Source organism: Apodemus sylvaticus, chromosome 5 (genome assembly GCF_947179515.1).
Source record: "Apodemus sylvaticus chromosome 5, mApoSyl1.1, whole genome shotgun sequence".
NCBI lineage: Eukaryota > Metazoa > Chordata > Mammalia > Rodentia > Muridae > Apodemus > Apodemus sylvaticus.
The window spans coordinates 83,388,012-83,412,654 of NC_067476.1; the positions used below are offsets into that span (position 1 = coordinate 83,388,012).

At 40.8% G+C, this 24,643-nt stretch overlaps 1 protein-coding gene across 1 annotated transcript in view; it reads right to left on the minus strand.

Annotated features, from left to right (window-relative positions):
* Positions 1-3,807: 3,807 nt before the first annotated feature.
* The window catches only part of Iftap (intraflagellar transport associated protein), a 78,733-nt gene continuing 57,897 nt past the window's right edge, over positions 3,808-24,643 (minus strand). Inside the window, exons 6-7 of the mRNA XM_052183072.1 lie at positions 18,285-18,424; positions 3,808-4,066 (exon numbers count right to left, since the gene is read on the minus strand). Of these exons, the coding sequence (XP_052039032.1) occupies positions 3,902-4,066; positions 18,285-18,424 (305 nt within the window). The 3' untranslated portion in view covers positions 3,808-3,901. The remainder of the gene's footprint in view (positions 4,067-18,284; positions 18,425-24,643) is intronic.

Here is a 24,643-nt window from a genome sequence, read left to right on the forward strand (position 1 = left end):
AATATTTAGAATATATAAAGAACAGTAAAAATTAAACACCCCAAAACAAGCTGTTCTTTAACAAGGGAGTTTGTCATAAATCACTATCTTTGCTATATGCAATGTCATTGATGTTCCTAAACTGCCATGCACTGCTGGAACTGCAAAGCTGGCTCAGGAACAGGAGCGTTGCTCGCCCTTCTGATTTCAAACCCAAGCATCTTCCAAGGAACCTTGTTGGAGGAAGGGCTGTCCCTAACTGTGCATGACAGCAGGGCCATCTTACTCCATGATGCCAACCAGGAAGCAGAGAAGGGGATGGCAATGCTCAGCTGACTGTCCTCTTTTTATTCAGCCTGGGACTCCAGACACTGGGATGTCCTGCTCACATTTAAGATTTGCACTACATTCTTCTTAATCCAATCAAGATGGCAATTGAAATTAACCACCACAGGAAGCTAGGGAATTGTCATAGAGGAGACAACATTTGAGTCTGGTCATGAATCAGTAGATTTTGAGTCAGTCAGAAAGGACATCAGAATTGAAATAGCAAGCTTTCTCCTTATGGTCCAGAGAATGACCTATGAGGTCATATCTTCAGCTTATAGTGAGAATATAGCAAGCCAAAGTAAAAGAATAAATATCTAATCATTTCTAGAGAGTAAAACACACCAAATCAGGCACTCATGATCTCCAGCAGAGATTGACTGTGGGAGTCCCTTAAAGGCAGTCACCTGGAGTTCCCAACAGAGATGGTCCTAGCCAGAGCAAGTGTCACCTTCCTGTCACCTGGCCAGAACCAAGTGTAAGGCTTCCAAGTAAGACAACAAATAACAAGAGAAACATCAGATTGGGATCTCATAACCTCCAGCAGAGATCAGAAGAGGGCAAAACAGCAGGAGTGAAAACACTGTGTCCTTGAAAACAGCCGAAGGGTGATCCTTTGCAACAGAGGTTATTACTGCCCATTCTGGAATTTCAAAGTTCCTAGAGTGGAAAAGAGAAACTTGAGATCCTCTACGAGATGCTTGGTTGGGATCTTCAACTGCTTTAACTTTCCTAGTCTCTGCTAGAGGTAATGAGTGCCTGATAGATGTGTTCTGATGTTTCTATACTGTTAGCAGTTTATTCTTTTACTTTGGCTTGATATATACTTAATAAACTCACTCATTCAAAACTGAAGATATGACTTCATGGGCCATTCTCTAGTCTATATGGAGAAAACATACTATTCCAACTCTGATGTCCTTGACTGGCTAAAACCTCCTGATTCATAACCAAAGTCAAATGTTGTCTCCCTAGCTTCCAATGGTAGTTAATTTCAATTGCCAGCTTGATATTAAGGTGCAGATCCTAAATGTGAGCAGGACATCCCAGTGTCTGGAGTCCCAGGCTGAATGAAGAGGACAGACAGCTCAGCATTGCCATCCCCTTCTCTGCTTCCTGGTTGACAGCATGGAATAAGATGGCCCTGCTGTCCTGCCTCCCAACCATGACAGCTTGCATTTCTCTGAACTGTGAAGCAAGATAAGCCTTAAGTTATTACTGCTCAGAGCAAATAAAATAAAATAATAAAGTGCTTCCCAGACAGAAATCCTTTCAACTTATTTTGCCCCAGAACCCCTTGGTAGAAGATGCTATGACACAGGTCACCATATGCCAAGTTACCACTGAAAGAAATATGCCTCTGATTTATAGAATTGTGTTTCCCAATAGCCTCATTAAAAAGGTAAAAAGAATATGATAAATCTTAATAACATATTTCATTTAGCCAGGTAATTCAAGTCACTTAAGCCCATAATGCAAAAAGGATATAATATTTTTCACATTAATTCATCAAACTCTGGTGTATTTTACATGCACAGCATATTTTAAATTAAGACACTATGCTGTCATCAAAAATAATTACTAGTATATACATGTAGCTACATAGCCACTAATCCGACATTTCAATTTACAAAATGTACATTTGAAAAAGTAGATTCGCATTCCAAAGTTCTAAATCTACTTGAAAGCTTTCTGATAACTGAGCTAAGTATGTTCTTGATTTTATATTGAAATATAAATCAAGTAACAGAGCTCAGTTCCTTGGTCACAGTGGCTGCATCCCAAGTCCCTGCATCCAAGGATGCAGTTACTGGCTGTTAAACTGGGCACTGCTGCTCTGCCGTAACTGTTAGTGCATTTACTTCACTTCCTCACTAAAAGACCCTGTGTCTGTTCCTTAGATCTCCCCCATTTCTTAGTGTAAATAGGGCTTCAGCCATAAATGGTGAAAGTTGAATCTATAAAAATAAATATGCAAATCATCCTGGTCTTCTGCATCTCAGAATAAAATTGAGAGAATTCTTTTGTACAAACTATAAGCAGCATTGTATGAATATAAATGCACACAACTCCTCATAAGTACACAAGCACAAACTGCAGCTTGACTCACAAGAACCAGGATACAGAAACAATTTAAATGTTCAGACTGATGAATAAAGAGAAGTGTATGTACATCATGTGATCCGTACTATTCAGCCTTCAGAAGGAACAAATCCTGCCACACGTGACTATGTGGATGAACCCAGAGAATATTGTAGTAAGTGAAATGAGCGAGTCTCTAAAGGGCAGACAGTGCATGTCCATTCCAATGGGTGTCTCCTGCAGTCAAACTCAGAAACAGAAGCCATGGAGAACGGAGTGTGGTTTCAGTAGCAGGTGGGGAAGTCCTAGAGATATGACACAATATTGTGCACATAGTTTGCAATATTGAACTGTGTGTCCAAGCATTGAAGACGATGACTCTCATGTCAAGTGTTCTTACTACAAGAGACTAAAAGGAACAGCAATAGGACAGAATCCAATCAGAGCAGCAACTAGCATACTCCGTGGTATATGGTATTAACTGTAGGGGATCAGAGAAAGGGAGTGGATGGTCATGATGCTTCCTAAGACTGTGATAAAATGTCAAGTATACTCAAAAGAGGAAAGAATACCAAGTATACTTGCTGATTACTTCAGTAATAAACATCATTTCATACAGGTTACCCACTGTATCCTTCCTTCTTCAGTGCTTTCATCTCTCTCATTCCCTCAGTGACCTTAGGAGCTGTCTGCAGTCACTACTCCATGGTACACTTTTTATTTTTTTCCTTTTTTAGTAGAAGTGTGTGTGGGTGGGTGGGTCCTTGCTCTTGTACCATGTGGAGGTCAAAGGGCAGCTTTTTTAAGTCATTTCTCTCTGTCCTTCTTCATGTGGTTGCAGGGACTACACTAAGGTCATCAGCCTTGCCCACAAGCACCCTTTTGGAGCCCTCCCACCAGCCCGTATAAGATCACTTTACATTCTCTAGCTGTTCTTAAACTTCTGTAGACAATGAATACACACTGTACTTTCTATCAGACACGACTTAATGATAAACTTTTTAATCCCAGAATTCCATGTGTGACATCCAAATCAACTCTGCAGTGCCTTCCTTTTCAATGAAGCTCAATCTCTCCACAACCACACTAAACCCACATCTCTGGACACATAAGACCAAAGGACTACGGACATAAGTGATTCTATTAGTCCTAAAAATGTTTGGACCATGTGGTTGCCCTTCACCTCTAATAAGATGCACTCACACTCCGAGTCTTCAGCAGAACGCACTCACGCCTTGTATGGTGCCCTCATCACATGCAGACTCAGCAGCTCTTAGTTCCGGCCCCATTTCCCTCTTCCATCTTTCCAACCAGTCACTGGACAGGGCCATGGGACAGAAGAGAATTCAGAAATGGAAGTGATCTCTTCAGTCTTTGTTAATCTGTGTCCTGGTGACAAACAACAGTGACAAATGAATGTAGCCACGTAAATTTCCACAGAGGGAATCAGTTGGCATATGCTTTATTCTAACATTGCTTGAGTATGAACAACATCAAACTAAACACAGGGGCATCAGGCATGGAGTTCGCAGGCGTCTGTATTGGAATCCACTCTCTTTTGCTTGGACAGCTCTTGGATGGTTGCTAACTCTCCAGCAGTAAACTTGGGAGTGAGTGTCACATTGTCATAATCAAATTCTTCATCAAGAAAGAAGGGCTGAACTTCATCTCCAAGTATCTATAAAAGGTACCAAAGGCAAAGAGAAACACGATCACTGAAGTGAAGATGAAGTTGAAAACACAAACAGCTTATTAATAGTTAATGAAGCTTTTCTTAGACTTTCAGCACTCTCAGCTGATTAAGCTGTTTTTAAGTAAAGAAATAAATTCAATTATTCAATTTGACCTAATTTAAGCCTCTTAATATGCCCCATTTGTATCATGCTGTATTTGAATGAGTATCATTAACTAATTCTGCCCCCAAGACAAGAATCAGGTCTGCTTTGCATATATTCATTTCTTCTTTGCCACACTGTAGTATCAGCAATAGAGGCATATGGAAAAGCTAGGTGCTACATTAAACTATAAAAAATACATGTTAAGGTCTTGATCAACCTTTTCACCATTAGCTAAATAATATCTATAAGGAAGTAATCTTTAAAACTTAAATTAAAAACACTCTACTTTTACTATACTTGAGATAATACCCATAACCCCTGTCCAATAACAGGAGGAATTGAGACATGTATGATCAAATTTAAAGGTCCAACATCCTTCTTTTTCTCCCTTTTTATATATTACAGCTTATCTGTAAGCCAGAGTAGCTGCAAAGCAAGGTGAGAGTTTTGTATGGTTTACACACTTTGTAAGTTTTAGCCCTTCTAAAGGATGAGCCGTTTGAAGCCCACTTCCCAGGGCTGAGGGTATGGTTCAGTCGACAGAATACTTGTCTGGCACAGGAAAGATGCTATGTTTGGTCCCCAGCATGGGGGGAAAGTTTGGTTTTTTTTTTTTGTTGTTGTTGTTGTTGTTTATGTGTGTTTGTTTCAAAAGAGTATATGTTCCAGCAAACATAAAAGAATGCCTTAAATCTCATTAATTCACCCCCTGAAAAATACATCCCAAAGCCAAATGGTATTTGAAACAGTGCAAACACACAGCACTGCCGTCTGCATCTGGTGCAGACATAATTGAACACTATAGCTTATAAATTAATGAAAAGATGCATAGAAGCTTTACCTAGTGTCAGCTTTAAACATTCCTGCATGGAAGATGATCTCCCGAGGAGCTTTTCTACAGCATGTGTGAAAATGGTAGATGCTGCTACTACAGTGAGAAGAAATTCAGAAAAGCAGAGCTGTTCAGAGAACCCTATTAGGGAGTAAGGTATGACACGCTTAGAGCAGGCTGCCAGCCCCTCATTGTCCTGTGGCCTTAAAATCAGCTACGATCCACCCAACAGGTTCCTCTCCTCCCTCCGTGCTCCTGATGGGGAAAAGTAAGAGCAGTCACTGAACGATGGCCCATCCTGGGCCTGCCCCAGCATTAGGATTCACATGTGTATCAACAGCAACCTTCTGTCAGCCCTGCCAGTACCTACTATGGCCTCCCAGTCATGAAGCTCTGAAAGACTTCAGAACGTGCCCAAGGCTAGTAAAGAAGAATAGCCACATTTGAACACACAACAATCTGCTTCAAATAAAGTCACGTTTGTTCAAAAGACACACGGAAAATGAACCAATGCTTAGTCCTTTGGGGGAAGCGGCCTTTTCTGAATAAGCTGTACAGTTCCCACAGCCACCACTGAGAATGCACTCAGGGCCATGCAAGGTCGTGCCTGTATTCAGAAGAGCAGCTGCATGCAGGAAGCAAATTAGCCTGCACAAGAAAGCTACTGATGTGCCATGATCACTTTCTGTAATTAAATTTATCTTCACTACACAGTAACAGGGAACAGTGTTGCTAAGACTGGCTCCAACAAAGAGACATGCACACACAGTGGCGCTTGATGTTCATGTCCAGAATGCAAGTGTCCAAGCCACCTCCAACTCTGTGAAGAGTTACTGAGGACTGCAGACCAGGCCATAGTCTACATTAACTAACTGTGTAGGCACCTGATTCTCACTGACCCTGGCCAACATGCAGGAAACTCCGCCTCTATGAATGTATTCTGTGTCAGGGGATCTTTGAAGCTCTTTATGTCCTCATCAGAAAACAGTGACTACATACCTACTGGGCTGCAGGCATCTCGTATATGTCTCTCACCCTGAGCCTTTGAGCCCATCCACTCTCATCACACATGGACACTGGCCTTCATCTACCTCCCAGGGAGGTTGGCCTATTACTTCAAATTAAACAAGTCCTCTGGCAATGAAAATCCCTTCAATACCATATCATGCTCTCTATAATTCCTACATAAACATTTCCATACCCCTCCCCTTTACCTGTGCACTCAATAAACACTTATTAAGAATTAAGTACTGTATACCACAAGAGGGAGCCCACCCCTGACATTGCCTAGGGAGGGGCAGGACCCTGAGACTAGATACTAGATAGGCCAGAGTAGGACAAAACCAAATACAACTGGCAAAAGAGAAGGGGAAGGAGGAAAAGGAAGAAGAGGAGGAAGAGGAGGAGGAAGAGGAGTAGATACATTCATAGACTGGTGTCTAGCCATGTCTGACATGAGAGAAGCTTCATCCTGGCACCTAACGAAAACAGATACAGATACCCAGAGCCAAACATTAGGCAGAGCTTGGAGAGCCATGTGCAAGATGCGGAGGAAGAACAGTAGGAGCCAGAAAGGCCAAAGGACACAACAAGAAAACCCACAGAATCAACTAACCTGGGCTCATAGGGGTTCACAGAGACAAAGAGCCTGCACAGGACTGACCCAGCTGCTCTGCGCATACATATGTGAGAGTTTGTGGCTTGGTCTTCTTATGGAACTCCTAACAGTGGAACGGAGCTGTCTCTGACCCTATTACCTGCTTTTGAGACCCGTTTCCTCATACTGAGTTGCCTCATCTAGCCTTAACATGAGGGGAGGTATCTAGTGTTATTGCAACTTGATATGCCATGTTTAGTTGTTATCCAAGGGAGGCCTTCCCTTTTCTGAAGCAAAACAGAGGAAGAGTGTATATTGGTGGCAGAGGAGAGTTGGGAGGGAAGGTATTGGAGGAGAGGAGGGAAAGGAGACTACAGGTGAGACAAATAATAATTATTATTTTTGTCTTTGTTTAAAAAATCACTAGTTGGTAAAGTTACTTGAATATTTTTCATTTACTTAAAAACAAATTAAGCAACATAAGGAGGTCGAAGGGATACAAATTGGAAAGGAAAAAGTCAAACTATCATTATTTGCAGATGATATTACAGTCTACCTAAGTGACCCAAAAAACTCCACTAGAAAACTCCTACACCTGATAAACAACTTCAGCAAAGTGGCAGGTTATAAAATCAACTCAAGAAAATCAGTAGCCTTCCTATACTCAAAGGATAAGCAGGCTGAGAAAGAAATTAGGGAAATGACACCCTTCACAATAGCCACAAACAGTATAAAGTACCTTGGGGTGACTCTTATCAAACATGTGAAAGATCTGTATGACAAGAACTTCAAGACTCTAAAGAAGGAAATTGAAGAAGACCTCGGGAAATGGAAAAATCTGCCATGCTCGTGGATCGGCAGGATTAATATAGTTAAAATGACCATTTTGCCAAAAGCAATATACAGATTCAACGCAATACCCATCAAAATCCCAACTCAATTCTTCATAGAGTTAGAAAGAGTAATTCTCAAATTCATCTGGAATAACAAAAAACCCAGGATAACTTAAACTATTCTCAAGAACAAAAGAAATTCTGGGGGAATCAGTATCCCTGACCTCAAGCAATACTACAGAGCAATAGTGATGAAAACTGCATGGTATTGGTACAGTGACAGGCAGGAGGATCAATGGAACAGGATTGAAGATCCGGAAATGAACCCACACACCTATGGCCACTTGATCCTCAACAAAGGGGCTGAAAACATCCAATGGAAAAAAGATAGCCTTTTCAACAAATGGTGCTGGTTCAACTGGAGGTCAGCTTGCAGAAGAATGCGAATTGATCCATCCTTGTCTCCTTGTACAAAGCTCAACTCAAAATGGATCAAGGACCTCCACATAAAGCCAGACACTCTGAAGCTAATAGAAAAGAAACCGGAGAAGACCCTTGAGGACATCGGTACAGGGGGAAAGTTTCTGAACAGATCACTAATAGTATATTCTCTAGGATCAAGAATTGACAAATGGGACCTCATAAAATTACAAAGTTTCTGTAAGGCAAAGGACACCACCAAAAGGACAAATTGACAACCAACAAATTGGGAAAAGATCTTCACCAACCCTACATCAGACAGAGTGCTAATATCCAATATATACAATGAACTCAAGAAGTTAGATCCCAGAAAACCAACTAACCCTACTAAAAAATGGAGTACAGTGTTAAAGAATTTTCACCTGAAGAACTTCGGATGGTGGAGAAACATCTTAAAAAATGCTCAACTTCATTAGTCATTAGGGAAATGCAAATCAGAACAACCCTGAGATTTCACCTTACACCAGTCAGAATGGCTAAGATTAAAAATTCAGGAGACAGCAGGTGTTAGTGAGGATGTGGAGAAAGAGGAACAGTCCTCTACTGCTGGTGGGGTTGCAAATTGGTACAACCACTCTGGAAATCAGTCTGGCAGTTCCTCAGAAAACTGGACACCTCACTTCCGGAAGATCCTGCTATACCACTCCTGGGCATATACCCAGAGGATTCCCCAGCATGTAATAAGGATACATGCTCCACTATGTTCATAGCAGCCCTATTTATAATAGCCAGAAGCTGGAAAGAACCCAGGTATCCCTCAACAGAAGAATGGATGCAAAAAAATGTGGTATATCTACACAATGGAGTACTATTCAGCCATTAGAAGCAATGAATTCATGAAATTCTTAGGCAAATGGATGGAGCTAGAGAACATCATACTAAGTGAGGTAACCCAGACTCAAAAGGTGAATCATGGTATGCACTCACTAATAAGTGGATATTAGCCTAGAAAACTGGAATACCCAAAACATAATCCACACATCAAATGAGGTACAAGAAGAATGGAGGAGTGGCCCCTGGTTCTGGAAAGACTCAGTGCAGCAGTATAGGGGAATACCAGAACAGGGAAGTGGGAAGGGGTGGATGGGAGAACAGGGAGAAGGAAGAGGGCTTATGTGACTTTCGGGGAGTGGGGGGCAGAAAAGGGGAAATTATTTGAAATGTAAATAAAAAATATATCGAATAAAAAAATAAATGTAAAAAAAAATTAAGCCCAGTTTATTAAATGTTTTGGGTAGGCTGCAGAGGTCAGAACTCAAAAGCCAGTATTTTCTAAAGACTTATGAAGTGAAAGTGAGGAAGAAATGGTGTGAGTTTATAGTGGCAGATGGTGAAAGAAATTGGGATAAGCTTGAGAGGTAAAGATTATTTTAGTTTACCAATTTCAGGTTATAGTCCTTTATTTTGAGGAAGTCAAGGAAGAAACTTGAAACATCTTAGCCACATTATATTCAGAGTCGAAAGTAAAGAGAAAGAAATAAATGCATACATGTCTCCTTGTTTGCTTGCTTATCTGTGATCAACACAATTCCTCCACTCAAAGGAGGCTCTACCTAGGGAATGGTGCTACCCACTGTGAGCTGGGTTTTCACACATTAATTAATTTAATTAACACAGTCTATAAGGACTAAAGTTAATTTGTAAGTCCCATTTGCCCAAGGACAGATTACTCCCTAGAATGCCAAGGGCTACTGTTTATTTAAATTAATAAGTCACATGTTTTCACTTCAGAAAGCAAGATTGGTTGCCCCAAATGTACAAAATGTGCTTGATCACAAGAAGGTATGAGGTACATAGGCAGTAAGGATGTTAGGATATATGCTTGGCCCAAGCTGGATGCAGTGGGAAGTACCAAACCCTATGCTTTGGCCTTCGCAGACACCTGACTGCTCTAATTCAGGACCATTCTCTGGGAATCCTAGGTAGGTATCAGACCAGTTCATCTTCCTGGCCAGTATAAAATAAAGATTGCTTCAGCTGAAAAAAAAAAAAGAATTAGATCCTGGGAATACAACATGAGTGCAGCAAAATCTGTGTCTATAGGGTTTCATGACCAAGGAAAAGACAAAACAAAGAAATGATCTCACTAACCTGTGGCAAGCACTTCACTAGGATAACTACAAAAAGCAGAGCATGAACCTCAGAAGATTCATTTTCCCCAAACAAGAATTATTCCTCTTCAGAATGTACACCATCCCCCCTGTCACCTCACCTCACTTCCTGCTAGCTTGTCAGGTGGTCTGAGTGAAGTAGGCTCATGGTTTAGCCTTCTAAGAGCTCCTGATCAGGGCTAACTCCTATGGCCAGGTTAGTTCTTCAGAGATACCCATATCCAGTGCTACCTTATACCCCCATTTCCCTGAGATCCAACCCATATTGTGGCTGGAATATTGTTCCAATCCTCATTGGATTGACTATAATCCAATCCATATTGTTGTGGAAAGTACCAACATTATGGGTCTGCAGGTAAAGAAATTCTCTCTTAACTGGGAAAAAAAGGTGTCTTTCCATATAGTTGAATTCTCATTGTGCTGAGAAATTTTACAGACATTTTGAATTAAAATCAATGACAAAGAATAGATTTCTGAAGGCTAAACAAACTTGCTAATATAAGCTTTATTTATAATAACTTTTAATATAAAAATATACTCAGATATTTGTCACTTAGAAATGAATAGTTATTAATAGCAGCTATTGCTAGATCCTTTTCTTAGAAAATGGCTTAAATGCCAGAACAGAAAAACAGAAGAAACTAAAAATAGTCATAATTTCATATTTATAATGCCAAAATATACTCCTCCAAATATGTTAAGCCATTTGGGGGATGTGCTTGAGAGTGGCTCAGCACCAAGGTATGAGAATAGCTGGCTGAAGTCATTCAGGCAGTTTTCATTCTTCCCAAAGTGTGCATGGCCCTACATATCCTAGCCATTGTATGAGGTTCTAGGACACAAAGAAAGACCTGCATAAAGTCACCAACACATCAGATCAGCACACACCTATGATAGTGAACTATGAGATGGTAGAAGTTGGGGATGACAGGAACATCCGGAGTGGGTTGGAAACGAATCAGAGATGGTTAGATACCTAAGTGAAATCTTAAAAGGTTTATTGGTTAACAGGCTTTGCAAACAAGAGAGTTTTTTTTTTTATATTGTAAGAGACATATGTATTAGGTACACTGCATAATCATAGACTTTGTGATGAAGAATTCAGATGATAATACAGTAAAAACTTTTCTAAAGACTTGTATCACCGTGACAACTCTAAGAAGTTATTGAACCATAAGTTTACATTTCTAATATATGTGAGTTAATAGAACAACATTATCTTCTTATTAGTATATTAACTTCATCAAAAATCAATATGATATAAAATGTGCTTCTTGTCAGTAAATTATGCGCAGGACCTCTTTATCTAAACTGATGGCATCAACACTGTGCATTCTGTTGATAAATGCTTCCTGGGAACCACTAGCATCTCTTCCTTAAGGGAAGAGAGACTACTCAGGACATTTGTCCACAGTTCAGCCTGGCATTCTACTTCATAAGGATGAAGAGCAGGCAAGGATGGGCTTCCAATACATTTACACCCCTGTGCATGACTTGTCCCATATCTGGTGTAGTTTTCAGTGCAATGACTATAATTCATTGATTGGCTTAATAGAGATGATAGCAGATACTATAATCCCTGCAACTCTCTGCATTGGATTGCATCTTTGAAACACATCATACACCAGCACTGCTTTGCTTTCCAATAGAAAATATAAACAGAGAGGAAACCAAGAATGCTTTCCACTTTTAAGTGCATATGGCTTTGAAGGAAAACTTCCCCAGATGTTTTGCCTATGTCAAGATCAACATTACTGTCCCCCATTGATCTTAAGCACAGTAGGTTTGTTCACAGCACTTATTACATAATAGTTACTTTAAAAGCTGTCGTCTATTTTAGGGTGACAGTCTACATTGTATGGACTGTCAAAGTAGTTAGTAGGAGCACAGAAGAATAGTAAAGCTACAATTTAGGTGAAATAGGAGAAGAGTCTCTTTCAATTACACACACACCCACATACACACACACATACAACACACCTTTTTTAGGGTAGCTTTTAAGACTTCAAAGTAAGGGACAAACAGTAAGTCTCAAATGTGATAATTCAATTACAAGAATTTCTCTACTCTGAATGATAGTCACAGGAGAAGCTATTGACAGATGCATAATTGTTAAAGAACCAGATTTAGTTTGATGTTGGCTTCTGGTTTGCTGTATATTGCTCACTCCTGATCTTTCCAAGGTAGGAGAGTTTTTCATGAGCAGACGGTAAACATAAGGTGCAGCATTTCAAGTCTGAAAGTTCAGCATTATCTGCGCATAACTGTAAGGGGGACAGTGATAAGGGATGGCAAGGTAGCAATATCATCTTAGAAATGATAAAAGGCCCCTAAAGAATCTTTAGAAAGCAGGGCAGATGCTTGGTCTTGTATGCACCCTTAACTTCATAAACTTTTTAATGAACACCTCTAATGGAAGAAGTATTAACAGCACCAAAAAGAAAGATGGTCTGCCATCTTGGAGATTAGAATTAAGTGACTCACACTGAAAGTTAAAATTGAGGGTTGATTCGGAGGGATGAGTCTGGAGTCCGAAGGCTTTCCAGACCCTGCTAGAGTGATCTAAGCAAGAGACAAGAGAGTGGCGCTGTCCATGGTATAAAAACCATGTAGGAAGGGAAATAAGCAGGGCTTGGTGGCTGACTTGACAGCAACAGCAGAGGGGAAGGTACAGGAAGGAAAGCAACAGGGAACACACTATTCTTGAGGCTCTCTGGAAGATGCAGAAGACAAAAGGCAAACCTGAAACCCAAAGGGAAAAGACCTGAAGCTGACCCGTCCACTTAGAGACATAAGTGCAATGGGTGGAATTTAAATGAAAATTGATCCAAGCATTCATAGAGAGAAGAGTTACAGGGTATACAGAAGAAACCCTGGGGAACACTGGCTTCTTAGGAGAGGGCAGACCAAATAAAACTTCTAAAGGAGGAGAACAGCTTCAGAAACAAAGAATAGAGAACTGTGAGAGTCAGGAAGGCAAGAGTAGAGGGTAAAGCTGACAAGTAGTATAGGCAAGGATCTCCATGTCCCAGAAATGCAGAAGGAACCACTGAGTTGGGCCCTAGACCAACTGGTACCTTCATTCTGAATGCTTTCAGGAACTCAACTAAACACAAGGCAGCAGCTCACTGAAAGAGGAATAAGAGAGGAACCAGAGGCCCTGATGAAAGTGCATAGAAACTAGAGGAGAAAGGAATCCAATTGGAGTTGGAAAAGAGGGAGAGAAACAGACCTTAGCCAAAGAGAGGTCCAAGGGACAGAATGTTGTTTCTTTATCTGGTTCCCTTCTTGTCAACAGTGGGAAGAGAGATGTGAACATGTGAAACATTGTGGGAAAGGAGCCAAAAGAGGAGAAGGAGACAAAAACCACTGTATCAGTTACATTTTGGATCACTGGGAGCAAAGACCTGGCAAAACCAACCAAAGGAGGAGACCTGGATTTGGGCTCAAATGTTGAAGGGTATAGCTCCATTGTGGGGGATCATGTGACAGCCACTTCCTCAAATCTATGATGACCAGGAAGCATAATGAGGACAGGAAGTGGGACAGGCTATAAAACCTCTAGGTCTACCTCCAGTGACCATACTTCCTTTCACCTTCTAAAGGTTCCACAACTTCCCAAAACAGTGTCACTAGCTGGAGACCAAGGGTTCAAACATAAATCTATGTGGTACATTTTACATTCATACCAGGACATTTCTCTCCTGTCCCCATAGGTTCATGACTGTGTTTATACTGTAAAATGAATGCAGCCCAACTTCAAAAGTCCCATAGTCTTTAGCAGTTCTATAATTACTCAAGCATTCAAGTGCAGTCTCTTCTGAGACTCAGACAACCTTTAAACCATGAGTCCCTGTAAATACAAGATATCACACATCTCCAAAGTGAATATGCCAATTCCAAAGGAGAGAAAGGAAACATAGCAAGAAAAGATCAGCTCCAGCTCTTGGTGGCATCATGTGGGGACATATTGCAACTGCGTGCTCCCATTGACACAAAGCAGGAAGGGGAGGACAGGCTGGGAGGCCATGCTATACAACCTCCAACACCTCACTACATCCAGCAAGAACCTAGCCTCCAAAAGCTCCACAAGTCCCCCAAAATAGCACTACCACTTGGGGACTATATATGAAGGCATGAGCCTATGGCGGACAGATTATGTCCAGACCATGACTGTCACAAAGTGGATCCCAATTAGTAGTAAGAATTGGTTTATGTTGTGGATTGGTTCTAATGCTACTTATGTTAATTCAGCTCCCAAAATTACACGGAAACCCATATATCTGCATATAAGACACTGAGGGTCCCTGTCCCCAGTTGGCTTTGATTGGTAAATAGAGTTGCTGGTGGCCAGAGGCTGGGAAGGGAGACGACGGCAGGACTTTTAGGTTCCTGGGCCAGGAATGCAGGAGAGAGAGGAGAATCACCATTGCCAGGGAAGCCATAAGATGCATGCTTGAGAGGTACAGAAGACAGAATATCAGCCAGGTAAGAACCAGGGAAGAACAGCCCCCAGGCCACCCCCAGACTCCAATTTGGGTAGCAAAGATGGAATGTAGATTTTAGTAAGTAATAACTCAGGAGTATCAGAGAGGAGGTGCTAGTAATGTAGACAGTTGAGAGTGGCCCAGACATTGTGCTGTTTAAGGCATATGAAAATAGAAGGCTGTGAGTGTGTGTGTGTGTGTGTGTGTGTGTGTGTGTGTGTTATGCCCCAATCCAGAGATTGGGGCAGGTGGCAAGGAACATGTGTGCTACTTCCAGGGAGCTTAAAGCAGAGTAGCCAAACATAGCAACAGGTTTATTTAGTAAATATCTGTTACATGTCTGTGCTCAGTTCTGAGCTCATTCTGACAAATGCTACAGTAAAATAGAATTATAGAGACATGGAGGGATGAGTGACAAGGCATGGATATGTCATTCCAAGTGAAATGATGTATGTCACACCATTCAGAAAGCATCTCCGTGACCATCCATGTGATGCCCCTTCAAATACAGTAAGTCCGCATGCCTATTCCACATTCTAGCTGCTGACCGCTCTATCAGCCTGGAAGCCTTCTTTCTAGGTGGGTTTATTTTAGGATCTTAAGTTATATGGCTCCAAAGTCTCAACTACAAATTGAAATTCTAGTGTATTTCAGAGAAGAATCATTGCTATACAATGCCATATCCCCTGCTGCTAAACAAAAAACAAGTGTGAATTAAGTTACTAACTTGTTATTTTTGCCTAAGGAGCTGAGAGAAATGTGTGGATTTCAGATGTCTAATTTCAAGTCTAATTGAAAAGTTTTTGTGACCACTAAGGGAATAGAATTTGTGTACTATTAGGAAATTTTGGGTTTTCTTAAAATTGCTCATGTGACTGATTCTTACAGAGACACTGCTAAAGGAGGAGTCATTTTCATTCACAATACCACATGGGCAAATTAAGGAACACAAACTAATGCTCAAATCAATAATGGTAGCATTTAGCCACAGGCTAGAACAGAGTGGTGTGGTAAATAAACTAGCTTAGTGGGGAAGTATTCCTAATCCCATCGTGAAATGGAGAACACAAGACCTCAAGTTTCCCTCTGACTGCTGCCACTGCTGTCTCTCCAGGGAACCAGAATTTCCCTCTCAATAGTATAAACTCTTCTTGCTCTAGAAAGCAAGTTCAAAACCTCCAAAATTCATCAAAACAGAGGAAGCAAGGCAAGAATTTATTGACAAATATCAGTTAGAGATCTGAAAAAATGCCCCTCTCTCAAAGGGGAAAATACACATATATAAACCAGTAATAAAATTGGCGGAGGCAGGGGATCAAACAGGCTCAATCCATATCAGAGAGTTGTGGGATCTAAGAAGGCGCTTATGAGGAAGGAGGACTGGCAGCGGACGGCATCCAGCTTTCAGCCTGAAGCCACTGAACACAACCACCAGCTCCAGCCCTCAAATGCTCCGACAGTCCCTCAGAAGACACTTGCTGGAAAAGATGATTAGAATCTTTTAATGATTTATGTGGTTAAAAATAAGATTTGTGCTATTAAACCAAAGCAGAGTTGGCTCAGTGCTATGCCAGACAGTGCTAAAATGATTCTCAAATAAATAATGATTTACAATTCCCAACTGGGTGTGGTGGCATATACCTGTCATCTCAGTGCTAATGGGCAAGAAAACGAACAAGTTCAAGGCAGACCTGTGCTGCCTCCTGCACCCCGATTGCAAACAAAGCAAACATAAGACAAGGAAGCTTAGTGCAAAGTGTGAGCTTAGGGAGCCCAACAGCAGCAAACGTGAGTCACAGACAGCTCTTGAGTTTGACAATACCAAAGTTGCTCATATTAATTTGACTCCAACCCTTTTGTTAATATTTATTTATTATCTATATCCGTATACTGCAGCTGTCTTCAAACACACCAGAAGAGGGCATTGGACCCCATTACAGAGAGTTGTGAGCCACCAAGGGTTTGCTGGAAATTGAACCTCTGGAGGAACAGTCAGCACTCTTAACCGCTGAGCCATCTCTCCAATCCCTGACTCCAACATTTCAAAATGTTCACATTTTGTTAGGACACTTAGAGTCCTTTAAAAATAAGTTCAGCCATAAGTTGGCTATCATGGTACTAACCTAACATCCTAGTACTTGGGAGATTGAGGCAAGACAACTGGCAGCCTGAGCTATGTAACCAGTTCAAGTGCAACAGGTACCCAGTAGGATTCATTTAGTGAAAGAATTTAAGCAAACCTTGGGGGAGAAGTTAAGGAGGTAGGGGTGAATTAGGAGAAGTCAGGAATTGGGGGTGAATATAATAAAAACACATTTCATGAGAATCTAATATATATATATATATATATATATATATATATACACACACACACATATATATTTAAAATGGAGGAAATGCATGCATGCCTATTTTGTACAAGGCCTTGGGTATCAAACTTGCCATTGTAATTTTAATTTCATTGGCTATCATATAGATTCCAGAATAAGCTTCTTTAACCACTAACTGAAATGAATTCATAATAATTTCTATTACTATTCATATATATATATATATATTCTATAACTGACTTAAAAATAATTGCATTTCTTAAAGTACTAGGTGCCATGCCAAGTGTCTGACCCAGTAACTTACATGTTCACAACTAGCCAAGAATATAAACAAGCCTTAAAATGAAACAGACTTCTGCTTGGATAAGTCCTGTAATCTTAGCTTCTTACAGCTCAGAGCATATAATCTATAATTCAGAGAGCATATTGGAAATTGGCTGTCCTGGCTGATTTGTCTAGTAACCAATTCGGAAGTTCAGTGCAAGCCTGCAAGCACCCTGGGTATACTTTTCAATGTAGTAAACCAAAGTACTCTAAGGAAAAGGAGCATTTAAGACTCAAATGCATATGTTATCTCTGATTGAATGACTGATTCCATGACTGAATATGCAGTTACAACAGCAACTGAATGATTAAATAAATCAAAGAGAGACCCTAAGAGTGTTTATTAGAAAGCACTAATAAAGAAACTTAACAACCTCCTTTATTCACCCTGCTATATTGAACAGGGTAAGAGGTGACTTCCCAGCACCACCTGCAGTGTAGTTGTTAAATGTTTATAGAACAGCTATAAAGAGACAGCAAAATGGCTCTCAGTAATACTCTATGGAGAATAAGTTATAGTAGAGATTCTGCTCCCCCCTCTTTCGAAAACTATGGGCAGGTGACATTTCCTAGCCTTCCATGTGCCTAGATAGGTACAATTACTAAGCAATTGTCAATACATTCAAGTCAGAGCCTTTGATCTATGATGAACAGACCTGTTCACTGCAGGCAGCCTCTACAGATTTTTGAATACAAAAAATAGACTTCTACTTCTTTTCAGGCACAGACTTCAGACTGGAATTCTGTTTCCAGCCTGGCCTTACCTTATGTAATACAAAGGTTTATATGACCTCAGAAATGATAACCATGGCCAGGTCAGACCAGAAGAGAGAAGGAAACTGCCTTTTCATCTGCTGAGCAGTCCATGTGCTACTATGAAGTAAAACGTACTTCTATGTACAAATACCATTGCTCCATATAAATCAGATATAAATGGAAGACCAACTACGTAACATGGACTCTAAATTATCCCAAACCAAGGAAAATTGCAAAAGTATGCAGTATAGGGGTTCCATGCTAACAAAATCCTAGTATTGTCATAGTTGAACCGCCCCAGAGAGTACCTCTTCGGTTTGCTTCTGAGTTTTTCCCACAGCAGGCTTGGGCTTCACCTCAGAAGTCAGAGGCCGGTCCACAGAAGGAACGTAAGCTGGGACACTGGTACTTATACCCTGTTCCACCTCACCGGGAAGCAGCAGCCAATCTGTTGAATACAACGTATTTCAGTTGATCTCTTGTGAAGTTCATCATACCCCCAAGTAATCTAAAAGCCAGTGACAATCAAAACAGGCAGATATGCTCAGGGAAAGCTCACCCCTAGCACAAAGCCTGTCTTCATCTCTGAACCTGACTCAAGGGAGTCCCTTTCTATAAAACAGAAGGCACCTGTGTTTTGACCTTTTATCATGCCGTAAGGGTAAGGTATAGTCCACCCGGGAGGTTGGCTGGACTGAGGGAACGACATAATAGGCCTCCCATGCCTGACTCCATTTCTACTGCTCAGGAAAACAAGGCAGGAGGATGCTACTTTTGCCTTATTTTCCCATGGTTTCCTGAGGGGTTGAAGAGAAAGAAAATGGAGTGCAGACTTCATTCTGTAACAATGCAGCAATATTTCAAATATATATATATATATTACAAAATGAGGATGCCAGAAGGAAAGTACTTTAACTTTCAGCAGAAAAATGAAATACTCTGTCATATGAAAAATGCACAGGCTCATTTTCCACACTTGCAAACAGCATGTTTTCTGCTTGTTTACCACAATCACAGGAATTCAGCAACCAATCTTAGTTTTCCCATGGATTTCCTGGAAGTAGTTGTGCTCGCTTGTTTTCACGCCTGTGACACTTCATGAAAGTATCACAGATGCCAGCTAACTTTTGTGACCTTTCAGGTGAGCAAGCAGACACACAGAAGAACACAACCTTCCCACCTCGGTCTAAACTTCAGAATCTCTGATAAGCTAGTGAGAGCCCCTCACTAGCCAGTGACTTGAAACAAGGAGCTGCCACTGCCTGCCTCTGGAGGGTGACCCTCACTGGGGTCTCAGTGGAGTGATTCATTAGCAGCACGGGTGTCTGCGCTAAGGCAATGGCAGCATCTGTAGGAAGATAACTGCAGGTCTGATATGCAAACCTGACACTATTCTGAAATCCATCCTTCACCCCCATAGTCATCACACCCACAGAAATAAAGCACTGCTGGATTTTGACTGTGGAGAAACAGAACACAGAATCAGATCTTCTAGAAACTGGGAGCTGTGGGGGAGGCAGAGAGGAAGGGAGCCCTACAGAGCTCAGTTATTGGAATTTTAGAACATCATCTCATTAAGTAGTATAAATAAAGGAAATAATAACAACTGACCCTGATGTGTCCAGTATTTTACAAGTGCCAGCATGGCTAACCCTCTCAACAGTTCTCTCTGGTCTCTGTGTCCTAGGCAATGAGCTCTACACACTGAGAGAGATCTCACTCAGGATTCCACAGTTAGAAAGGCAGAGTCGGCAGTCCGCCCAGACCTCAGCCAAACAGTGTTAAACAAACATTTTTATTACGTACTTAATTTTGCTTCACTATATGGAATGACTATGCTCAGGGCCAAGGAGTGTCACCTGTAGCTCCTGAGTGTAGCAGGAGGCACTAAGTACATTTTCCAAACATGTGATGCCCAGAACGCAACATGTTTATTACACTCATTAACAGTAGGAGAGAAACTGGCCTCCTAATGTACCTTCTTATAAGTTCAAAGCCAAACTCCTACACTGCACTCCCTCGTGTAGGAGAATAGGATAGGTCCAAGGCTGCCGAGGACCTGCCAACAAGCAATAAAGGAAAGGCGTTTGCCTCTCAATGTGAGGAACAACATCTATCTGGCCAATTGGCTGCTGGGGCAAACACTAGTGCTGAAACAAAATGAGAATCAATTCTGCTCTCCAGACTTCTACTATGGTTCTGTCCAACAAAAGATGTGGCAAGCAGGACAAGTGTGTGGGTCCTTTACTGAGGCTTCACAGCCCTAATCTGTTTTCATCGAAAGCAGGACTTTCAACAACAACAAAAATGACTTCTTTTATAATAATTTTACCATCAGGGAAACAACTGTTTCAAAGCAAAATGATTCCACATCCTCAGCCCCTTACATTGCTGTCATCTTTTCTCTGGGGTAAAGAAAGAATTCAAGAATGCATACTGTCGGAGGTCAACACAATACCTTATGCATGATGAATTCTAAACCAATACTTGGAAGCAGGAAATGATTGTGATGTGTACTTACAGTGAAAATCCCTCAACAGGAATCTCCAGCCTCAAAGTTTGTCTACTCTGAGAGAGTTGAACAAAAAGAGAAAACAAGACATAAAATTCCCGACAGCATGAACCACACAGCAGAAACCAGGGAGCTTGTCCACATATAGCTAGTTTCTCTCCTCGATCTCATTAGGAAAGCTCTTTCTTTCCTTGGATAAATTATGAATGAATGAATGAATGAATGAAAGAAAGAAAGAAAGAAAGAAAGAAAGAAAGAAAGAAAGAGAGAGAGAGAGAGAGAGAGAGAAAGGAAGAAAGGAAGGAAGGAAGAGAAAGGAAGGAAGGAAGGAAAGGAAAGAAAGGAAAGAAAGAAAGGAAAGAAAGGAAAGAAAGAAAGAAAGAAAGAAAGAAAGAAAGAAAGAAAGAAAGAAAGAAAGAAAGAAAGAAAGAAGAAGGAAGGAAGGACGGAAAAAAGGAAGGAAGGAAGGAAGGAAGGAAAGAAAGGAAAGAAGGGAGGAAAGAAAGGAAAGAAAGAAAGAAAGAAAGAAAGAAAGAAAGAAAGAAAGAAAGAAAGAAAGAAAGAAAGAAAGAAAGAAAGAAAGAGAGGGAGGGAGGGAGGGAGGGAGGGAGGGAGGGAGGGAGGGAGGGAGGGAGGGAGGGAAGAACTAGTTAACTAGCTTCCCTTCTCAGGAAGAATATAAAAATTTCTTTATGTAATAATAAGTACTGGAGAGTAGGTTTTTTTTCTCTGGTTAACATGGCTTTCCAATGACACCTTCATAAATGGATAAGTAAGCAAATATAAAAACTAGGATAGTGGGAATAGAGGAATTGTAGAACAAAGACTGTCTCCTTCCTTAATGTGTTTAGTAAATAGTGAAGTCATCAAAAAGAGATACTTCAACTTGGTTGGAATGTGCTGTCTTCTGCAAGTTTAGGGCTATCATGTTCTTTATGCTGCAGCAGTGAAAATTGTGGGCTGCAACCCTATATGGAGGCATGTAACCGAATGTGAGCGTTATAAAAAGTTTGGCAACAGAAAAAGGGCTTTATGAAACAATAAGCAAAAATTAAGCCAAATTCCAAGGTATTCCTGGCATTCACCTGTGTTGCATCGTGCAATGTCACTGCAGCTGTGGTCTGAACACACTGCATGTGTGTACACTAAATACCATGTGGCCCATCAACCCCTCCGTTTCCAAAATACCTCAGCTGAGACTGCACACTACTAGATATTATGAAGGTCACTGTTTTCCCTACATATACAAAGTTCCCAGCTCTTATGAAACCACAACAGTTTAACTATAAAAAACATATTCCTCGACATTTAAGCAGCAAATTAGTTTATCTTCAAGTTGACTGCATCACACTAGAATAGATGACTTTAAAAACAGCTATTTGAGTTGCTGACTTGCATTTCATTTTTTAAAAATTCATTAAATACATTTTGGCTTGTTATTAGAACAGAAATTTCAACAATTTCTGAAATAGCCCTAAGTATAATTCTGGAACCTTGTACTATATAACTATGAGAAGAGGAATTTGCATCACTGGCAACTATAAAATCAAATATCCATCCACCCTGAAAAATCAGTGATGATGTTCTACATGCTACAGCATTAAATATTCACCCAAGATTCAAGTTTTTAATGTATCCATCCAAGTATATCCATCTCATTAATTATAATTTTATCTTTAATAAATGGTAAACTTATTTGTATAGCAAAAAAAATGTTTTGAGATAAATTTCTTTGTGATTTGTATACCTTTTTTTTAAAGATTTATTTATTTATTTATTTTCTGTATATGATATATTGTAGCTGTCTTCAGACACACCAGAAGAGGGCATCAGATCCCATTACAGATGGTTGTGAGCTACCATGTGGTTGCTGGGAATTGAACTGAGGATCTCTGGAAGTGCAGCCAGTGCTCTTAACTTCTGAGCCGTCTCTCCAGTCTCTATATACCTTCTTATGTGCCCATACTTACTTAAGGCTGCATAGAATTTCCTTCTGTGAAAAGAAATCCTGGGCAGAAGTGGTTTTGAAAAGCTCTGCTTTACACCGTTCCTGTACTCTCCTTTCCCTTCACCCTCAACTCGGAGTCTTCGTTTAGGTAACATTTTTTTTTTAACTTGTAGGTCATGTGCACTTAGAAAACATTCTCTTACTGCACAAATTTCAATCCCTCCACCCTATGTTCTCATGAAATCTAGAACAATGTAAAATGATATATGTGGGATTCTATGGTCAATACCTAATTCCTCCAATAAATTATCAATCACATGAGAACAAAAGTCTGGTGTTTTAGTCTTCAGTTGTGTTCTAGGAACAAGCTACAGTTGTAAAATATTTGTTGAGTAAGAATCACTGGTAATTTATAGGCTCTCTAAATTTACTTAATGTTGCAGATAAAACAAGAACTTTTAAAAAAATGACTGATGTTCTCATTTGGATACACACAATCAAAATAATCAGAAATAATTCCAAGTGCTGAAGAAATTGAAAATCAACTAGGGATCCAGCCTCTCCACCTAGCCAGAGCCTACACGGTTCTTCAGTGTCCAGCCTGGTAAGTGAAGGCCTCACCCCTCGTCAAGGAAACTGTCAGATGGAGAACATAACAGAAAACCACAGCCAGTGGAAACTGCAGAGTTGTGGAGTCCAGCCCCATTGGATACTGTGGTGGTTTTAAGGAAAACGGGCCTTCCCACAGGGAGTGGCACTGTGAGGAAGTGTGTCCTTGTTGGAGGAGGCTTGCCACTAGCGAGTGGGCTTTGAGGTCTCAGACATGAGGTCTCAAGCATGGCCAGGGTCACTTTCACTTCTTTTGTCTGAAGATCAAGATGTAGACCTCTCAGCTCCTTTTCTAGCACCATGTCTGCCTACACACCACCATGCCTCCAGCCATGGTGATAATGGACTAAATCTCTGAAACTGTAAGCCAGTCCCAATTAAATGTTTGCCTTTATAAGAATTGCCATGGTCATGGTGTCTCTTCACAGCAATAGAAATCCTAACTAAGACAGATCTACAAAACATCCACACACCTAAAAGTTCAGGACACACCTCAGTGGAGAATACAGAAAGATTATAGGAGCAGAGGACCAGAGACTTTGCTGGGAGGGTGGGTCTCCTAGTAATGTCAGAAGCTACACCAATAAAATCTCAACAACATAACTTCCTATCTTAGTTAAGGTTTTACTGCTGTGAACAGACACCATAACCAAGGCAACTCTTATAAGAACAGCATTTAATTGGGGTTGGCTCACAGGTTCAGAAGTTCAGTCCATTATCATCAAGACAGGAACATGGCAGTATCCAGGCAGGCACAGTGCAGGAGGAGCTGAGAGTTCTACATCTTTCATCTGAAGGCTGCTAGCAGAATACTGACCAGGCAGCTAGGATGAGGGTTTTAAAGTGACACACCTACTCCAACAGGGCCACCCCTTCTAATATTGCCACTCACTGGGTTGAGCATATACAACCATCACATTCTACGTGTTTGAACAAGCTTATGGGAGCCATATCTAAACACTGCATAATGCAAAAATACATTTAGTCCAATTTCCAAAGTCCCTATAGTCTATAGCAGTCCTAACAATGTTTAAAGTCCAAAGTTCAAAGTCTCTTCTGAGATTCATCCAATTACTTAACTGTAATCCCCAAAGCAAGACATCTGGGCAAACTCCAAACTCTGCATCTCCCTGTCTGATGTCAAAGCAGTCTTCAGATCTCCAACTCCTGTTTCATCTTTGTTGACTATAATAAACTTCTTTCTCCTGGTCTAGTTTCATTTCCTGTTAGTAGCTTTCCTCAGCACATAGACCACAACTCTGGCATCTCAAACATCTTGGGATCTCTAAGGAAACTTCAATGTTACAACTTCTTGTTTCAATGTCTGGTATCCACACATGATCTTCTGGGCTCCTCCAAAGGGCTGACATCACTTCTCCAGCTCTGCCCTCTATAGCACTCTAAGCTCAGGTTGATCCACTCCAATGCTGCTGATGTTCTTGATGATCGTCCCATGGTGCTGACATCTCCAATACACTGGGGTCTTCCACTGCAACAGGCTTCACCAATAGCCTCTCATAGGTACTCTTCATGGTGCCAAGACACAACTCCTTTTCATGAGCCCTTCAATCCTGGGTACAACTGAGGCTGCACCTTCA